At 40.7% G+C, this 20,213-nt stretch overlaps 1 protein-coding gene and 1 pseudogene across 6 annotated transcripts; both read right to left on the bottom strand.

Annotated features, from left to right (window-relative positions):
• Positions 1-1,715, bottom strand: part of LOC136469805 (lysine-specific demethylase JMJ26-like) — a 34,900-nt pseudogene extending 33,185 nt beyond the window's left edge.
• Positions 1,716-6,378: 4,663 nt separating this feature from the next.
• LOC136477221 (dynamin-2A-like) lies at positions 6,379-19,791 on the bottom strand. Of its 6 annotated transcripts, none has more exons than XM_066475318.1 (22): positions 19,491-19,789; positions 19,348-19,398; positions 19,002-19,122; positions 18,775-18,867; positions 17,822-17,883; positions 17,501-17,618; positions 17,045-17,384; positions 16,808-16,955; positions 14,606-14,707; positions 14,394-14,513; positions 11,031-11,114; positions 10,822-10,949; positions 10,307-10,382; positions 10,052-10,142; positions 9,808-9,884; positions 9,672-9,728; positions 8,849-8,996; positions 8,570-8,745; positions 8,267-8,378; positions 8,120-8,189; positions 7,446-7,618; positions 6,379-6,839 (listed from the first exon to the last, which is right to left on the bottom strand). In XM_066475318.1, the coding sequence occupies exons 1-22, from the start codon at positions 19,632-19,634 to the stop codon at positions 6,688-6,690; spliced, it is 2,643 nt and encodes an 880-aa protein (XP_066331415.1). In that variant the 5' UTR covers positions 19,635-19,789; the 3' UTR covers positions 6,379-6,687. The 6 variants fall into 6 exon arrangements, with proteins under 6 accessions (XP_066331415.1, XP_066331416.1, XP_066331418.1 ...); XM_066475319.1 differs by having other exon boundaries at positions 8,570-8,730; XM_066475321.1 differs by lacking the exon at positions 6,379-6,839 and having other exon boundaries at positions 7,453-7,635; positions 19,491-19,791.
• Positions 19,792-20,213: the final 422 nt, after the last annotated feature.

Below are 20,213 nucleotides of genomic sequence, written 5' to 3'. Positions count from 1 at the left end.
GCTAACGCAATTTTTCTGTGCGTGTAACACCCACAGAAAATCATTTTCCTATCGGGCTTTTCTTTTTTTCTGTGAGGATCAACGCACACAACATTTAAATTTAATATGGGCTAACGTAATTTTTCTGTGCGTGTAACACCCACAGAAAAATTATTTCTGACGGCGAACACACAGAACAATTAAATTTTTCTGTCATTATATTTCTATGTGTATTTTCTGATGGTACACCGTCAGAAAAATATTTTTCTGACGGTATTCGTATTTTTCTGTGTGTTTTCGCACACACAGAGAAATGCGAGATTCCAGCAGTGTTTGTCGGTCGCCGACTCCAACCACGACGCGGCGGCGTCCCTCTCTGATGCACCGGCGACGAGCATCACCTGCATATATACGTGCAACAGGATTATTAATCTCGCATCCTTCACTTAGCAAGAAAAAGAACGTCGTACAAATCTAACCGAACACCTGTGATTTTCAGCTTCTACGACCATCAGATCAGATTGGGGGCCCAATCTTTGACCTGAAATGGCCGAGCCAAAGAAAAAAGAACCAACCCTATATTTGAAAAAGTCTGGCCCGAGCAGGCCCGACATGCCCATCGGGCCAGCTTGGTCTAGCAATAGAATCCTGAATTTTACTAAACTTGACGTAAACTTGTATATATAGAGCAAGGGTGAAAGCACTGGACGTATTATGGCTAGACGCGAGTCATTGTTTGAACTTTTATAACCACGAGTCACCTACGAGATGTTGTGGGTACAAAGACAGTTCAGAAAATTAAAAAAAACATGGTAAAAGAAAATAAATTGTAAGAAAAACATTTTACTCTTTAATATTAGATAGAGGTAGAGATAAAGATAGAGATATATACTGAAGAATCATTTTAAATACGGAGGTTAGCGAAACAGAAAGGACTACTATAAAGTTTGGGTAAAGTGACGCATGCCTACTTGGAGTTGTTATTATTTAGTAAAAATGTGGTCTTTGCTCTCTAGCTACATGCAACAAAAAAAAGCTTTTTTTTTGTTTGAAACGGCAACAGAAAAAGCTTGGTGAAAATTAAAGGCCAGTTGTTGGCTGTTGCTGGGCACCTTCTGGACGCATGCAGAAGAAACAAACATCGTTGATCACTTGGTCCTATACACTCCTACTGATACTGAAATAAGACAAACAAAGCCACGAGGAAACGGTTTTCCGTTTCGCACCTACGTCGTCGCCGGTGTGCTCCGAGGACGCGCCGCCGCCCATCGCCGGTGGCGCCGCCTCATCGTCGTTTGCAGCCATGGATCGGAGCAGCTATGTATGCGCCTAACAAGAAGCCTAGGGCTTCAGGTGGTTGTGTGTTTTGTGTTGTGCTTCAGTGAGCATTTACATAGGCATCTCCAGCTCGCTCGATCCGGGGAAATTTATTTGCGGTGGGTGAGTTGGAAGAAAGCTCGCGATTGCTGACGCCATCAGATCAATCAGATAGGAGGCCAGGTCCGTTTATTTGTGGTGGCCGGTGGGTGAGGCCATGAAGGAAGGCATGAACGCGAAAGAAATGAAGGCGAGAAAGAAACAAAAATTAAAGAGTAGTTCCTCACCTTGGCGACGTCAGCCCGCCGGAGCTCCGGTGGCCCATCGTCCACCGCGGCAGCACTACCCTCGACAGCCTCCTCCCCGGCGTGCTGAAGCAGCTTCGCCGCGGCCATCCTCCTGGCCATGTTGCGCGTCATCCTTGCAGTAGCTACAGAGAGGAAGGAGGAGAGTGATGGATCGGAGCAGGGACCTTTACTAGGGAGGATGAGGCGCCTCGCTCTTGAATTCCTTTTCCTTTTTGACCCGTCAGCAGTCCGTGCCTGGTTATGTGGAGATGAACGGGCCCGGACTTGTCTTGGTGTAGAATGGTCGGAGGCGCATCTTGTTTGTTTTTTTTTTCACCCGTCAGCTGGGAGACTTGGGCCGCTGATCTGGGCCTGGTGCTGTCCAGATGCATACGAAACTAAGGGCAGTCCTAATAAAAAAACTAGTAGTTTCTATAACATAAAATACCGCATCAAAAAAAGTATTGCTTTTCAACCTATGGTTTCTATGAGTAATAATTATTTTTTCTTTCTCCCTCCTAACTCTATCTTCTTCCTCCAATGGGAGTGCGACACGAGCTCCCTAGAAACTGGTGGTTTCTCCCTAATAGTGATTTCATGGTTTCTTGGTGCATTGGGTCAAGAGTAGACCTGATTTCTTCATGAAGAAACCATTTCTATGATTTTTGCTCTATTTCTTCATTAATTACGTTGTCATGTCAACATTTTACCTACGTGACAAGTCATTTAATGAGGATAGAAACCATCATCAATACATCGTTAGCCGAGAAAAGGACCAGGATAAAGCGCGACATAAAGCGAAACGCGCGACGACCCCGTACTCCCTTTCCGTTTTAGGAAACGACGCCCGGCGCCCCTCCGCTTTTCCGGTTTTGAAAATAAAATACGAGCGCGCTACCCTGTCCCACATCCCTGCATGCGCATGTGTCTCAAGCGGACCCACTCTCCTCCACCCGCTCTGTGTCCATTGGGTGTATGCAAGCTGATGCAAAAAAGCCAAATATTTTCTTTCAAACTACTGTAACTTTTGATTGGTGCATCTATTTTAAATTCCGTCGATGTGTTATACGTGATGAGACGAACAAAACTAGATCTCACTTGCACATGTTTCGAAATATTTTATTTTATTAGCAAATTATGTATAATACATGTTAGGAGATTTATCAAATAGGTTACTACCATGTAATACTAAAGTTTCTACTCAAAAAAATACTAAAGTTATTATATAGTATGCACAAGCTCGGGGGCAAAAAAGTTAAAAAGGAATACTAAAGTTGCTACCATGTAATCCTATAGTTGGACAACATGAGATGCAAATGATTAAATAAGCATAAAATAAGCTGCCAACTGAGGGACAAGTTATTATATAACCCAATCCACGACCCCTATTCCTAATAATTTCTGCAACCTCTAATCCTAATACTTGTTGCGACCCCTAATCCCAACCCAATCTGCCTTGTATGTGTATGTGCTTTTCTTTTGTGGCAACTTATGTGTGCAATGGCTACCCTTTTGTGATAACTTATACAATGTAGGTGAAGCAACTAATATGCATGATTTAGGAAGGCATTCGAACATAAAAGGATGACTGAAAACTAAAACTAAAAAACATTAAAAAAGACTTGACTGAAAACTGAAATTAAAAAAAATCTTTTGTGGCAACTTATGTGTGCAAGGCTACCCTTTTATGGCAAGTTATACATTGTAGGTGAGACAACTAATATGCAGGATTGAGGAAGGTATTCGAACCTAAGGGTGACTGAAAACTAAAACTAAAAAAACATTAAAAACTAACTCAAAACTGAAACTAAAAAGAAATATACTGAAAACTGAAAATAAAAAAAAAACTCAAAAAACTGAGAATAAAAAAAAAGAAAAAACTGAAATAATGAAATTGGCAAGCAATAAAAAAATTAAATTGAGAAATATAAACTAAAAACAAAATTAGACAAAATGAAAAAAAAACAAGGACGGTTGTCTAGTTGCAGCCCATTTGGCAATTAGCATCTTTATTGGCTTTTTGTCTGCCACGGACAGCCAGCCCAACACGACGCCGACGGGCCAAGAAAACCTGCGGATGCACCGATCAGCAAAACGCGGGCCACCAAGTACTCCAGTCGCGTGGGCCAAAGAGTCGCGCGCTCCACCAGCAGCGCGACCGAACGCGCGGTAGCTTTTCCGTATAGGAAAAGCATCTAATCGATTTGTGTAGATTGACTTTTTTTATATAAAGGGAGGATTTTATTAAATCACGATCTTTATATCGAGTAGATACAAGTCTCCCGGCTTATGCGAAAAGTGCACACAGCCTGAACAAAACTAAAACAAAAGGAAAGCCTGGCACACTAATGATAATCAATCCTAAGACTAGATCGTTACCCATGTGCCCAGAAGAAAAGCATTGTGATCGCTTGTGTAGTGTTCGCCTAAACAGATTAAACGGCTGTTTAAACGGCTAGTAAACGGTAAACGATGGTAAACTGTTTTGTTTAGGGAGTAAACGGAAATTAAATGGTTGACCGTTTAAACGGTAAAAAAAAAACGGGAAAAACGGCCTAAACGGAACGGAGATAAACAACATTAAACGGGCTAAACAGCTGTTTAAACGGCCGTTTAGGCGAACACGAGGTAAATCTAGTTCATTTTTGTATGGATAAATTTGTATACTTAAGTTTATTATATTTATAAATGTGTACACTTGATATGTTTCATGCATAAATATCTATATTTGATTCTTTTCAAATGCATAAATATATATACATACCAACATAATTGATTTTTACTCGGATAAACATGTATAAATGCTAGAATACTTGGTTTTTTACATGCACATATATAATTATATGTATTTTTTTAAAAGTATAAAACCGTTTAGACCGTTTAACTTCGTTTAAACACCGTGTAAACAGCCTAAACGCTAAACGAAGGACGACCGTGTAAAGACCGTTTACCGTTTAGAAAAACATTACCTGTCAAGTGTTGCGATGCCGCCGTAACCAAAGCGAGAACTTCTGAAGGATAACCCACATGCGGAGCCAATAAATAACCAAATGTACCACCTGCAAGGGAGAATAAACTTTTTTTTTCAAATACCAAATCATATCTGCATAACTAAAGTGACCAACAAGTAGCTACCGCCCCTAGCAGAAATAAAGGATTTAAATCCCTCCTAAACCCATTTAGCCAACTCACAAACATGTGAGAAATACTACATGGTTGAGGAAGGTTTAAAGCAACGTGTATGCAACTCAAAATCGAACGTGCAAAGCGACATCCAAAGAAAATGTGCTTAATTGTCCCATTTTTTGTGGCAAAAGCAACACATTTCACTTCCTTGCCAATTGTGTTTGGCTAATTAAGTTATCTTTTGTTAGAATCACTACCCTTCGAAGCTACCAGAGAAAATTCTTTATCTTCAGCGGGGGGCCTTTATCTTCCAAATGGTTTTGTTTAAGTTGGGAACCTCTAGGTGAATCAAAGCCGAATAATGTGATTTAACAGAGAATTGGCCCTTCGAGTCCAAGTTCCAGCGAAACTCATCTTGCTCTTGTTAGCGTGATATTAGCAATGCGAGGAAGAAGCTCATTCTAGGCTAGTAACTTAGGCCCAATTAGATCACACCACCATGAAATGTTTAAAGGAGACGGACTAAAGACCTCAGCTACAGTGTGTTGCTTGTGTCTAGTAATGTTGTATAAGCAAGGATATTGTTCGCACAAAGGCACATTTCCTAACCACTTGTCCACCTAGAATCTCATTTGCGACCCATCTTTGATTGTGAAAGATCCAAAAACGTAGAATGTCTTGTTTCACTTTCATAAGACTAGCCCAAAAATGTGAGTCCCACTTTTCCAGTAAGTCTGAGATAAAGGTTTAGGGCCTAAATATTTATTTCGGATAAATTGCTGCTAGGTCCCATCCATCGTAAGTAGTTTGAAAAGCCATTTACTAAGAAGTGAGGTATTTTTAATATCCAGATCATGAATTCCTAACCCCCTTGATCCTTCGGCTGACAAAGTATGCTCCACTTGGCAAGGCGATACTTCCTTTTTTGGTTTTCACTTTGCCAAAAAAAATCTAGAACGAGAGTAATCTAATTTCTTCAGCGCTCCTCTTGGAATAGCAAAGAAAGACATCATTAGCCCTTGGCATAATTGATCGAAGACCGAAGATCGAACTAAACTAACCGAGACCGAAGTTTTCGGTCACTAGTTCGGTCTCGAGTCTATACTACCCGAACTTTTTACGGTTAGTTCGGTTATATGCCTCGGGTAACCGAACTAACCGAATATTTAGATTTTGTTGATATAATGTGTACTTTAGACTGTTATTAGTAATATAATATTTATTCTAATGGGTTTATACCCACCATCATACTTATCACTTTGTTTAATATATATGTTGTATTATTATTTTTGCCTTGAAATAGAAAAAAATATTGCTAAGATTTGCTACAAATTATACAGTTAGTAGTTGTTTTGTCTAGTCCGGTTAGTTCAGTTATGACCGAGACTAAACCGAGCTAACCGAGACCGAACTTACCCGGTCCTGAGTTCTGAAACTAACCAATCGGTCTCCGTTTTTAGATGACCGAACTTTCGAAATAACCGATATTATATCCCCCCTTTTAATTGGCAGAAGCGATTGAAATAACAAAATAATCATGACTATATATATGATATATAATCTACAAATGCCTCCTTGCTCAATCCGGTGGAGTTCCACTAACAGGATTTGCTTCATCACAAGATAACAACCGGATGCATCGTACAGTAGACTGATGACATCATCGGGATAAAAGCAGCTAATAGAAAGGAAAAGTGCATAAAATAAATAAAATTAGTAGTATAGGAAGCAGCGAAAGATTACAGTAGATATCTGTTGGCGCAATGTAATGCCTCTGGATCCAATGTGAGTAGTAGAAAATACAAAAATCTACATCTTCTGTTCACGGTCTGTAATAATTTATGGTCACCTTACTTGTTTCAGTAATAGTCCGGTCAATCAATCTTGTGCCTTCACTCACGGGTCGTTACCATACCTCTGAAAACTTATAATCAGCTGCTGCTCAGGGGCACATGGGGCAAGAAGACGCGCTCCTTAATCAAACACCATTTGGTGGAGGCGGAGGCGGCCCTCGACTTGGTAAGCGGCGGCCGCCAGAGGGTGCTACAGCAGACGAATTGGTCGATCCAGCTTCGAATGCAGATTTCCATTCGTCACCGGAGTATCCCACCATTCTCCTCGGGCTACTCTCTGCAGGACATGATTGGCGATGAAATGCATGAATAAATTATAGCAAAAACATGCTGTACAGGATTGACATATCATGATGTCGCAGAGAGCACAATCTTAGGGCACGTTTAGATGCAAAAAAATTTGGGTTTTGGTGACTGTAGCACTTTCGTTTGTATTTGGTAATTAGTATCTAATTATGGACTAATTAGGTTTGAAAGTTTCGTCTCGCGATTTCTCACCCAACTGTGCAATTAGTTTTTTTTTTCGTCTACATTTAGTACTCCATGCATGTGCCGCAAGATTCGATGTGATGGGTACTGCGCAAAAAAATTTGGGAACTACACAGGCCCTTAGATAAAAGGAAATTCACACATGGCTGTATAAAAATTGAGAAAATAAAGATCAACAGCACTTTGTTGGGTCTGGTGTATGTATATATGAGGAACATATATAAATAAGTTCCAGAGATCTCTACAAAGTTGATCATAACATCACAGTTGCAGAATGTGTATAAAAAATGTAGCTACAATATTTATTGATCAACAGCATTTCTTGGAGCAATTTTCATGCAACCAGGCAGCAGCCCCAAATGTACGTTGATTCATATAAAAGGAATTGACTTACCTGATCCAGCCGAATCTGTCGACAAAGTAGCACTGGCTTGCCGATTGTCATGGATGCTGAGCAGGCGAGTGACCTTGGAAAGAAGGGATGACTGCAGCTTGAATTTTTCACGCTTGCGCTTCACATTATGGTCCTCCTGGATTAACTCTTCAATTTTGGCTGCGCTTTGCGTGCTAACCACAGAACGGAGCTGTGAGTTTGTTACTTCAATTTTCTAGGTAAGAAATATTTCAAACTTTAATGGCTGTAATTGACTACAATATCTGTATTATCATCCAAGTCATATATCAGAGAAAATTCAGAATATCCAACATTGTATAGTCATGTTCTTGTACTTAAGTAGCTCTAATAAATCGACTGGTACCAGCAGGTATTACATAAATGATGTACATATATGCAGTGCAAAACCATAGAAGCAACTGGCACCTAAGAGGCTGAAACAGCAAAACCTGAATCAAGATCTTAACAAGAAGAAGTTTTCATTTTCATGAAAAACATAGCAATATGTACCACTAAATCAACTTTGAACCTTAAGAAAGATGAAATCAATAACGTGGTGCTCAAATCACACAGATACATCACACAAGGAAAAAAAAGTAATAAGTTTTTTTCCCTGAAAATAACATATTGACAATGAAATACCCAGTACCCGGAAATAATTTGATAGAACCAACCTTATGGAAGTATACAACTGATTAAGCATATCTTCTTTCGCTTTCTCTACTTGGCAGAGAACCACAGCCTGCTCAACTAGAATAGTAAGACATTGCATGGCATAAAAAGGAAATTAGGAAATCCTGAAAAAGATTGTCGTCTTAACTTGGGGACATTTGCTGCAAGACTGTTGAGGACTGCTTCCACATATCCACGGACTTCCTGGGATATCCATCTAAGCTCTTCTTCAGGGTTCACAGGTTTCTTGAGTATTGTATCCTGGAAGGATGGTATGTACATGAATGGAAAATATTTTACAAGAATGAAGAGCAAATGCCACATAATTCATCCTTTTCTGCTGTAGTGGAAGGCTTCCAAAAGTTCTCATATGGGGAAATGAAAGGGCAGAACCAAATGCAAGCATTACAAATTCCGTTGACAAAACAAAAATGTAAGGTCTTGCAACGTACTAGGGAACCATCTGAATGGCTTTGTTTCATTGGTCCGCCACCTTCTGAAGAGTTTTGTTTCTTTGCAGCAAGCCCTTTTGGGTCAGCAATGCTTTTAATCTTGGTGACCCATTCAGTTTTATCACTCATACTTTCAGCCTTCAGTATAACAGCGTTATGAGCTGCCACGGTAATTACTAAAATTTAAGTGAACACTTGGAAAGAAACATCAAAGATGTAATTAATTAGAAACTATAACTGAGAAACATGTAATGAATTAAAAAATAGATCCAAAAGTACCTTTCAACACATTTTTATATGCAATCTTGTGAGTAATCTTGAACATAAGACTAGAATCTTTTCCAGTATCAACCATATTTGCCTTTTTAGAATCCTTAGAACTTCTTGGAGGATCTTCATCATCTAAAATCTCTTCAAGATTACAATCCTACAAGTTGCAAACAAAAATTAATGCAATGACAGATAATGTAACTGCGTGATCAATTGACCACAAGGTAGCACTAGGAGTACTAGGGTACCAAAAACTAGTGAATCTTAGCCAGTCAATCTGACCACATCCTCTTGTTGGCATCCCGTTTGGATCAAGCCAGTTCACCTAAATTTTAAATTCTAACTGCATCTATATGTCGAACTTCAAATTGGCAGAAAGGAAATAGAAAACATTTCTTCAAACTAATAAAGAATAACTAAGCCTGTTGCTTTAGCAAGACCTGGAACTGGCCGAACCAGTTCTTTGCACCTGATCATCTATTCAAAACACCACCCTTTCTGACTACTCTATTGACAACTGATTTATTATGGGATTCAATAAGATTCAAAGCCCACTAAGGGCGTGTTTGGTTTGTGGTCTCTCCTAGGCACCTACCAGGCATTCGATCCTGGCCCCACAGTCGACTGAAATAGGACGCCTGGGAGCGCTGCCTGGGCCAGGCAGCTCCGGCGAGGAGAGAACCAAACAGACCCTAAAAGCTATCAGATATAAGCTAAACATATTGCATCAACATAAACCTGAATGCCCAAATCGCAATAGAAGAATCATGACTCCCCTCCAAAGAAAAAAAAGAAGAATCACAACAGAAAATTACTGAAAAACTTTTACTACCTCCAAATTAATGACACCCCGAAAATGTCTCTCCTCTTGTTTCTTTGTGTATCCAAGCTGGGCACAAAAGAAATTTTAGAGCCACCATAAATGGTAAAAAGGAATGGATGAGTATTTTAATGCTGATACAACCAACCTTTCCGCTTTTCTCATTTAGAACAAACCATCGCTTGCTCCAGTCATTTGCTTTTGCGCGTTTTTTGAACAAAAAACCTTTAGCAGAGAAAACATGCACTCACTATGTAATTAATCCAAGGCAAAGATTGAAAACACAAAACAGTTCTGCTTATGGATAGCTCTTCCATCTATTTTACTTATTATTATCTTTACCTAATAAGATTAGCGATGGTAAATATACAATAATTGTAGTAGGGCCATACCAGCAATAATTTCTCCTGCAGGACCTAAAACTTGTATATTTGATGCCTGTTTCATCTCTCCTTGATGTGAATTTTTTTGTGGGGTTGTATCCTGAAATGGAAACAACCATTTTCACAGTTATTAACATGATGTTTTTGGATACTATGAGACAAACACTATGGGGTAACAACTACTGTTCAAAATGTTTAACTATCCATACACAAGAAATTAGGAAAACATAAAGTAGGCACAATGTATAGTACAGAGTAGCATACTCTGCTTTTGTCTGGATCCTGGCCCTTCCTTGTAGAGCGATTCTTCAGCTCGTCCTCTTGTAGTTGCCTTTCCATCCTGAATTTTACGACTTGACAATTAGACAGAAAAATAAAACGATACACCATTTTATTGAGAATGTACAAGACGGGTGCAAACTAGATGAGAATGTCTGTCAGTGGAAAGGAATTGGATCATTCATGAATAGACACTTTAGTGAACATGATTTCTCATAATATATCGACAAAACCCTGGCTTCACTTATTCTGATTATGAATGGCAGAGATATTAAGTCTTAACTATGTTGAATTTACAATGACACAAGTAGACAGTTCATTATACATAAAGGCGGTTTACTCGAATTCCAGAATACCATTAAAAAAATATAGAACATTGAAAATAGTTGTGTTCTAAGTTGAAAGGGGATAGGTATGAAATAACTATATAATGAAGGAGGACATCAACAAGTTATTTACATACAACTTTTTTAACATTTTACATAGCAAAATCACCTAACCTTCTCTGCACTAAGCGAATAAAATGTTGGGGAGGTACAAATGCTCTCTCCATGTCAACTAGTGCAACGACCATCTTTCTTGCCTCATTCTTGAAACCATCTAGAGCAGCAGATGCTATTGCAATTACCTTGCCAGCAAAGGAAATAAAAAGGGTTACTGACTAACTAATAAAAATCTTTGGCTCTTAAACACACTTTAAGGATTTTACCTCCCGTTTAAATGGAGGGTATCTACCAAGTCCTGGAGTTGCATTTGCTGCAGCTGATACTATGTCTAGCAATACACGGTGAACCTGATAACAATAATTCCAAGGAAAAGTATTGAAAGGTAACAATGTCATAAGAACACTAATTTTATACAGAAGTGGTTACAACTTCATTTGAACAGGATAGGTAAGGTCTCTGATCAGCTAATGAATTAAAATAATAAAGCATTACATACGTGAAATATTGGCAATTTCAGTAGCAATGGCATGACTAGACTAGTGAATATGCTTGTGGAATCAGGAACTACAGAAATTGACATGAGCATGTAAGCTAAAATGAATGCATCTGTGCGTGGGTGTGTTATGTGTTTTCGGATGTGTTGTACTTTCAGTTCTCTTCTTCTAAATGCAATGATATGCAACTCTCCTGCGTATTCGAGAAAAAAAATGAATAGCCATAGCATAGTTTCTGGGTCCAGGTTTTGATTGAATTAATATGCATTACATCTTTCAATCTTAACATCACAACATATATCCGAAACTTTTCAAGACGTAGAGTGCAACATGACAAATTGAAACTAGGTATTAGCTGTTGAATAATTCATCTCAATCTATTCCAAGGGACCAATGGGCAAATATACAGATGTATAAATATACAAAGAAGCCCCTATACTATGGGATAATTACATGTGACTATATACATTTGACACCCCCCTTTTTTCTCGAACTATGCCTGAGAGTTGTGCATCATTTCATCAAGAAGAAGAATAAAAAGATACAAAAGGGAGGGAAGTAAGAAACCCCCTCCTCATGGGGTTTAGTCAATGCAGCATACTAGAAAATAAACTAGGGAAACATGACCAACTGCCTCAAACGACCAAGGACCTAGGGATCCAAGACCAACGACCTAGCAAGGAACTAATGTAAGGCCGAAGCTCCCGCCATACACCATAGATTGCTCTCATTGGCCATTGTATTGGAAGCAGCGGGTGAGGACACCATGGATGATGTAGCGGAAGTAGTGTACGGCAGATGAAGGTGATTAAGGATGTGGAGACCCTTATGTTCTCTATGGCAGTGGCTAGTCCCAACTATCTCCTAAGTTCGACAGTCTTGAACAAAGCAGGAAGAAGAATCAAAACCAACATGATAGCCTACACAAAGAAGCTGCATGGACTGCTTAGGAACTATGAGCTAAGGTGAGAGAAAAGTGCCTTGATAGCTAACTGGAATAGTCTTGGCATCAGTTGCCTGAACAATGACAAATAGCCAGAGGTCCTTAGAAGTGACAAAGGAAGAATCTGGTATTAAATGAAAATAGGCACCGGAATCCAAGATCAAAATACCTGGATAAGACAGAGCAATGCCAGCAGAGCTTGACGTGGATTGGTTAGTGAAGCACTGAAGGATGGACACATGTTGAGCAGTCTCACTTGGTGATAACATGTTCACCTTGAGAGGTGCCACTTGAGAACTCCCGCTGAAGACCACCTGAGGACCCTCCCCCTCTTTAGAGGAACCATGGACATGGCCTTGCTTCTTCATACGGAGCATGAATACCTCCACCTCTTACAATAGGTGGAGGCCCATGCATGAGTAGCTATCGATGAAGTCACAGCTAAGCTGTAGTAGTAGTAGGCACAACAAACATAGCTAGAATAACAAGTGATGGCTACTCATAGATACTACAAAACCAAGTCTCCTCAGCTCGAAGTGTAGTAAGGACCTCCAAAGTAGCCAGTGATGGTGATCTACTCACAGGTTGAGCATGAAAAGGCTCAAACTCTAGATAAATCTCATGAGCAAGTCAACATGCATTGTCAATCACGTTAAGCACATTATGAGCGCTAGAAGGTGGAGCCACTAGAGCAAGTTGGAGGATCCATGTCGTCAATCTGATGCCATAGACAAGTGAACTACAGATAAAAGACATCCACAGTGGAGTCACCTTGCTGGAGGCTAAAACTCGACCTGCGGGGGTTATGACGGCCCCTGGGTTTTCTCTTTAAGAAGAAGATCTTCTCACACAGATCGAGAAAACCCCTGAACTCCCGTCCCCATCCTGACGCAGCGGTATCCGTTGCCCTGTGAGAACCGGGCCGGGCCATAACTGCGCTTTGGCACATTGGGACGGGTGAGGGGATTTTTTTAACCTCAGCCTGAAATTCTCTCCCACGGAGAATCGAACTCAGGACCTGAGGAGTACCGCTGGGTCACCTAACCGTTTGAGCTAGGCGCCCTTTGGCCACCTTACTGGAGGCTAGCAAGTTGCCCCAACAAGTAGTAGTAAATGGCCTCACCACCTTGTCAGTAATGTTCCTCGAGGTACATACAAATCATCTGTGAGGTAGGAAGTTTGACGATCTTCATGGAAATGTAATGTCTCACTCAAGAGCATCAAGAGCAACCTAATAGGCCTCCTAAGTTTTTGCAGCATCAATGGCAAGAGCATCATTATTGCCTTTGTGGCAGCCTCATCTCCATATCCACCATGGCTAGAGATAGCGTTGCCGAGGATATTAGCAGGACGGGCATTGGTGGACAGGATCTTATACCCCTAACATGTCCCAACTAGCATAAATGTCTAGGATGACTCGCATGCCATTCTTGATTGTTGGTCTTGTCCAACTTGATGATGGATGTGGTCTATAGAGGGAGCAGAGGAGCTACCATACTCTGGGAAGCCGGCAGTAATAGCACAATTAGTACTCTTGAGCTGATTTGGGGCGAGCCATGACTTTGATGATGGAGAAGGAAGCAGTGCAGGCTGGTTTTGCTGCAAGAGAGGCAGGGGTGTCATCAATTTGGGGTGGTCGGAAGGTACTATGATGGTGATCAGAAGGGGTGCGACATGGGTGTGCGGAGCCATGGGTTGCAGCCTATGCAAGTGGGGTAGTGTGCAACTCAAGCGAGTGGGTGGGACGCTACATGAAAGGCCAGAGCGGCAGTTGCGGTCCAGAGCAGGAGGGCACAAATTAAGGCGACATCATAGTTGGAGAAGTGGGTTCAGGGTGTGTGGAAGAAGGGGAAAGAGATAAAGATAGACATGGTGGCTATGAGATTCACCGGCCACTCGCTAGCTAAGTAGCTATAGTGTGCCGGCAACAACTAATGAAGCCAAAGAAGGATCTAGAAACCTTACCACATTAGAGTAAAGCATCTAATCTATTCCAAGGGCCCAATGGGCAAATATACAGATGTGTAAATGTACAAAGAAGCCATATACTATGGCTCATTACATGTGACTATACATTTAACATTTGCAATGTACATGTAGATGAAACCTTGAAGAGGTCTACATCATTTACTAGATTGCAGTGACTACTAGTTCATGACGGAAGAAGGCTAAAGGAACTCGAATATTACCTCATCCACAAGGAGTATTGATGGTTCCTTTGCTAACTCTAAAAGCCCTTTTATGAGAAACCTTAAGCCTTTTTCGGGTGATATCAGGTATGGCTGATAACCATCAGCCTCCAAAACAACCTAACATAAAGAAAAATGATGTTATAATAACCATAAGTTTGACAAGTTCAAGTAGAGTTGGCTTTAATTATGTTTTATGTACAACTACTTACCTTTTTGACATTTTTCATATCAAAATGCTTGTCCAGAGGTAGTTGTTTGATCCTAGTTGGAAACTTTCCCTCAAAACTTGCAACAACTTTCCAACCCCCACCCTGCATAAGCAGTAAAATTTCGAGGACTTCTAAATTCTAGCAGGTCTTGAAAAAGAGAAATTTCATAGAGGGGCAAATTAACACCTTCAAAGGCATATTGGTATTTCTGGTATGAATAGTATTGCAACTAGGATGTGCTTACACATTTAAGATAGAATAAACTTTATATAAAACATCAATCTCACTAACGAAGTCTACAAATTAAGTTTGTGCACTCATTCCATATTCATTAAGACCATCCTCGTTCCTCATTCCATGTACTTGAATTGAAGTGCCTCATTCGCTTAAGAAACCAACCAAGGCTTCTTTGTGTTCACTTATTGACAAGATTGCAGACTATTTTATGAGTTGGAAGGACTCGCTTATGAACCGGGTCGGTAGACTGACCATGGTTAAAGAAGTCCTCACTTCAGCTCCTCTTACCTCATGATTGCAATTTATCAATCTTTCCAAATGTGCCAATAAAGAAATTGACAAGGTAAGGAGTTTTCTCTGGAAAGGGCATCAGAAGGATAATGGAGGCAATTGTCTAGCAGCATGGCCAAAACTTAGCCGACCAATTGAATATGGACTAGGGATTATTCATGACATTTAGACACTTGAGTGGACACTTCGATTTCATTGGGTGATCTATCTTGTCCTGGTGTGGGCTTTTCATGCAAGTGCATCCTGTGGTAAGGTTATGTATGCTATAGCTGTTGATACAATAGTTGGGGATGGCATGTCAACCAAGTTTTGTACAGATCGGTAGCTACACAGTAAATCATAGCCAGAAGTTGCTCCTAATCTTACTGCTTTGGTGCCAAAACGAGGGCCAAACAATTTATTTGTGCATGAAGCCCTTGCTAATCACAAATGCATTTTGGAATTTCGAGAGGCATTAACAATTCTTGTGTTGATTGGATATCTAAACCTTTGGGAAATTTTAGAGGAAGTCCATTTAAATCTTGAGGTACTGGATCAAGACAAGTGGATATTTACAGAGAGTGGCACATATTCTTATAAATCAGCATACATGGCCTTTTTTGTTTCAATCAACGGATTCAATACTAGGAAAAGGTTACAGAAATGTTGATCTCCCTTACGTTGTAAAGTCTTCCTTTGGGTTGATATATTTATAGATGATGGACAGCTGAGAGACTAGCGCGGAGAGGACTTCCACATCCTGTGTAGTGCCCATAGCGTGAGCAGGCGCAAGAAACTTTGAACATGTGTTAGTTTCTTGTGTCCTAACTCACGATTCTATGTTTTTCGTTCTCCAAAATGTGGTCCCCCAAGCAGTTCTGTCCCCTAAGAGATTCATCTCGCAATAGCTGGTGTGGTGTGGAGCTCTCAAGAGGATAGGAGGACTCAAAAAAGGTTTTAACTCTTCGATCCAATTAGTTACTTGGGAAATTTGGTTCCCAGATCCCCAGAAAGTACAGCAGTCCGTGCTTCATGAACGTTCGTTGTGGTGTGCAGCTGGTGCAAGGCATCCTCAGATGCTCTTGCTTCCCGAGTCCATTTATTTTTTATCTTGGGGATTGGTCGTTCTTTTTTCCTTTTTATATGGTGCGATTTTTGTATCTTTAAGGCAGTTACAGCCTATATCCTAAAACCCTTTATTTCTTCTTTAATGAAGTGATCCACAGCTCTCCCGCATGTTTAAGAAAAAAAAAGAAAGCAAAGGTGCAACATACTTTTTTTAGAAACTGAAAAGATCAAACAAGTGGCACATAAAACTTCTACAAAGCCTTTTAATACATTGTACAATTGTGGCCAAGTCCAAATCAAGGATGGTTCAGACTGGCTGGTTTATGATGATAGAAATACTGCACAACATTACAAATGAACTGATGCTCAAAGTTTCTAATATCCTTTACTTTTGACGAAAATAAACCTCAGATCATGAATACATCTAAGCGATATATAGGCCAGCAGGACGTGATGGTTTCAGACTGGCCAGTTTATGATGATAGAAATACTGCATATATAACAGCACAAATGAACTAATGCTCAAAGTTTCTAATATCCTTTACTTTTGAGGAAAGTAAACCTCAGACTATGAATAAATCTAAGAGATATATATAGGCCAGCAGGGACTGCATTAGATTTACTAACCTCACCCCCAGCAATATGTTCAAGAAACTTATCCTCATATTCTCGGCAAAGTCCTAAAGCAATTGCCTTGGTTCCATCAGAACTTTGGGCCATCTGTTCTCCAAGCTTTCCTAATTCCTCTTGGACAATTTCAGACTTCCCTTGAAGACTAAAGTGATATGAAAGAGGAATAAAATTATCATTGATTCTAGCATACCACTACACAAATTGACCAAAAGGAGCGGCTTAAGTTTTTACCCATTAAGGAGATTTGGCAGCCTAGCTGTTATCCTTGTTTTTATCTGCTTAGCAAGTGAATCAACTAAAGCTACTCTCCCAAGCTTACTTTGGGGAGCTCCGCCAAGAATAGATATAAGGGTTTTAACTTCTGCTTGCCAATAAGCTTCCGGTGAGGTTTCAGAACCTACTTCAGACTGAGCAGAGGCAGTAGGAACAGAATGCCCAATTGTAGCTATCCATTGAATGTCCGCTGCAGTTCTTGGACCTTGGTTTACAAGCAAGGCCTGAACAGCACCCAGGGCTTTCTGTTCTCCAGAAGCTTGATCAATTTTGCTTAAGACACCAATGGTTCTAGTACCTAGTAAACAAACACATTAATATGCTTTCATAAAACATTACAAGTAAACTCGAATGCTATGTCAAGAAAGTGTAATGGAAAAGGAGTCCTGTTTTTGTGCAATCTATTATACACACCTTCTGAATCCAATTCTCTGGCAATCCTTAGAGCTCGAGAAGACGCCACGTCAGGTGCTTGAAGAGCTGGAATGATAACTAGCAAAATTGCATCATTGCGTGCAGCATAGTTGCTAATCTGGAGATGTGATTTCAAGTTGCAAGCCATATATGGAGAAAAGAGAGTACACACTTGGTTAGTTTTGCAGTTTCGATAATAATTCTTGACAATATGGAAATGTAATGGTATTTCTAAACCTAACCACACCATTGCATAGGTAATCTGCTAGTTGCTCAAAAAGCTAAACAAAACAATCAAATAGAGGACTACATAATACTCACCATTGATTCATCCTTGCTCCGTTGATCAACGCCCGGTATGTCAATTAGTTTTAGTGGAGGGGCTGAAACAGAAGGGTTAATGAGAAGTGAATACCCAAAGTAAAATGGTTACCGTAACATGAAATTTGAAGGGTTTTTATTTTCGAAGACATGAGCCCAGGCATATTTTGTCAAAATTTGGGCAATATTATTGACAAAAGCATCTAGATTTCGATATTAAAACTACTCTTGATATGGATCAGAACAGAAAGGGTTTGGCATGGGTTGCAGACCTGCAGTGGGTTACCCTGATTATTCAAAAATAAAAACCTACATGACAATTTTGTTTGTTTTAATGAAAACTCCCACTATTGACAACTGAATTACGAAAACTCATTGCCATCGATCAGAAAATATTACTGGATTTGTAGCGAAAATAATGACTTGGTATAGTAATTTCTCAAATTTATTTTCACTTTCATGTGTATAGTAGGAGTTATGTATTCAATACTGCACCACAGCCCAAAGATTACTATGTGTGCTTTATTTTTGCAATCTTCTCTTTGAAATCTATTTATCTTGTACATACATATTTTTCTTCAAGATACATATATAAGCAAAGGTAAAAATGTATCATCCACCTTGACCCTAAGCTTTATTATGTCAGAGCTTCCTACTGTACCTTTAATTCAGAGAAACAAATGAAAGAAGTTACAATCGCTGTAGGATTGACGCAGAACGGCGTATGGCTGCATAAAGCAAACAAAAAGAGTGTGGCCCAGTAGAAATAGATGCAGCCAAAGGAAATAACGTACGGTTCGCCAATCAATTGAATGAAACAGTGAAGTCGCTTATATATTCAAATTAAAAGAAAAGGAAATAGTGTATACTCATTTCTGAACAATACTCGATTAACTGTTTACCGCGTATGTAGGGAAAAAAAAGAGATAAGAATAATGGAATAGGAAACCAACCTGTGCTAGTGCACAATTTCACAGTGATCTCATCCGACCGCCCCTTGCCAGAAGCCTCACTCAACCTGTCTTGCAACGAGTGCCTGAGGGAACCTGTACCATAGTCGTCATTCAGACATAGTCGCCACAAACACATGCAGGCACCCAATGCAAATCCATCCCCTGATTTCACACAGTCCAAGAATTTTTTAGCCACGTTTGAGAGATCGTTCACCAAGAGAACTCACTCGCGGATATCTGCTGCGACTTGCTATCGATCTGCAGAACGATGGCCTTGCTGCTGAGTGATGCGCCCCGCTGCAGCTCAACGCAGATTGGGGCTCTTGTCGCGCCATTCTCCCCGGTAGGCTGCAATCAGCAACATGAGATTCGTCGGTGTAGGCAACAGGAGAAGCGCCTTAAATATTTGGTAAATTATGAATCTCTGCTCCACCATTCAACGTAGCAGAGATGGAATGAGAAAACAATCATATTTGCAGAATTAGACAAAGTGTACGCCGAGCAATATATAATATATATATGGAACCTAGAAAAGTGTGCAAAAAATGAAATTGGGGGAAAAACTGTGCTCACGAGCACGGGATGTCCGATCAGGCCATTGAGCACCGCCGATTTTCCCGCGCCCTGCACAAATCAAACCATCAAGCCCCAGCAGGAGCGCAAGGATCGGACCGAGTTGCATGCGATTGGGACGGAGGCCCGGAGGGTGTACGCACGACGTTGCCGATGGCGACGACGGTGAGGAAGGATGACCCGCGACGGCTCGGGCGATCATCGGCGGAGGGGTCGTCGTCCGCGAGCAGCGCGGTGCCCTGCAGGGTCGTGTCGGCGAGCTCCGCCAGCTCCTCCATCGCCTCCATCGGTCCAGGGATTCAGGCTGATCGGCGATCGCGTGTCGCGCCGCCAAGGGAGGCGGGTGGGTTTACTTTCAAATGGTGCGAGGGGATGCGGTGGATCGGCTTCTTCGTGCGGTCCCGATCGGGGTTCTCTCTCTCTTCCGGGTTATGGAGACGTGGGAGCAGGACACGTACGAGTGGTGACGCTGGGTCTGCACTCTGCGCAGCTCCGCGCGCAAGTCTCTCCCGTCCAATCAATATAATCTAATCCAACTGCATGCATATGCGTGCAGCATGCCAAAGCGGTGATCGCGCTCGTTTTATGTCTCGTCCATGCTCATGTACTTTAGGAGATGTTTAGATAATCGTTATCGTCACACTTATTTACTAAACTTTTATCGAAGTTCTAACTTCCTATGGTGAGAGTACCAATTTACTCGCCACACCTTAGAAAATGTTAGGCGAAGAGATATAAGTCTAAAAAGTAGGACACGCCGCAAGCAACTGCCAACTGAGGCAGGAAATATAATACTAGCTTAAGAAATTGTAGACTTATAATAGAACAAACATTGTATATAGATCGTAAAACTTAGTCAACATTCA

Source organism: Miscanthus floridulus, chromosome 8 (assembly GCF_019320115.1).
Source record: "Miscanthus floridulus cultivar M001 chromosome 8, ASM1932011v1, whole genome shotgun sequence".
NCBI classification, from domain to species: Eukaryota; Viridiplantae; Streptophyta; class Magnoliopsida; order Poales; family Poaceae; genus Miscanthus; species Miscanthus floridulus.
Note: the sequence above shows the minus strand (reverse complement) of the source record. Positions and strands in the feature narration are given on the sequence as shown.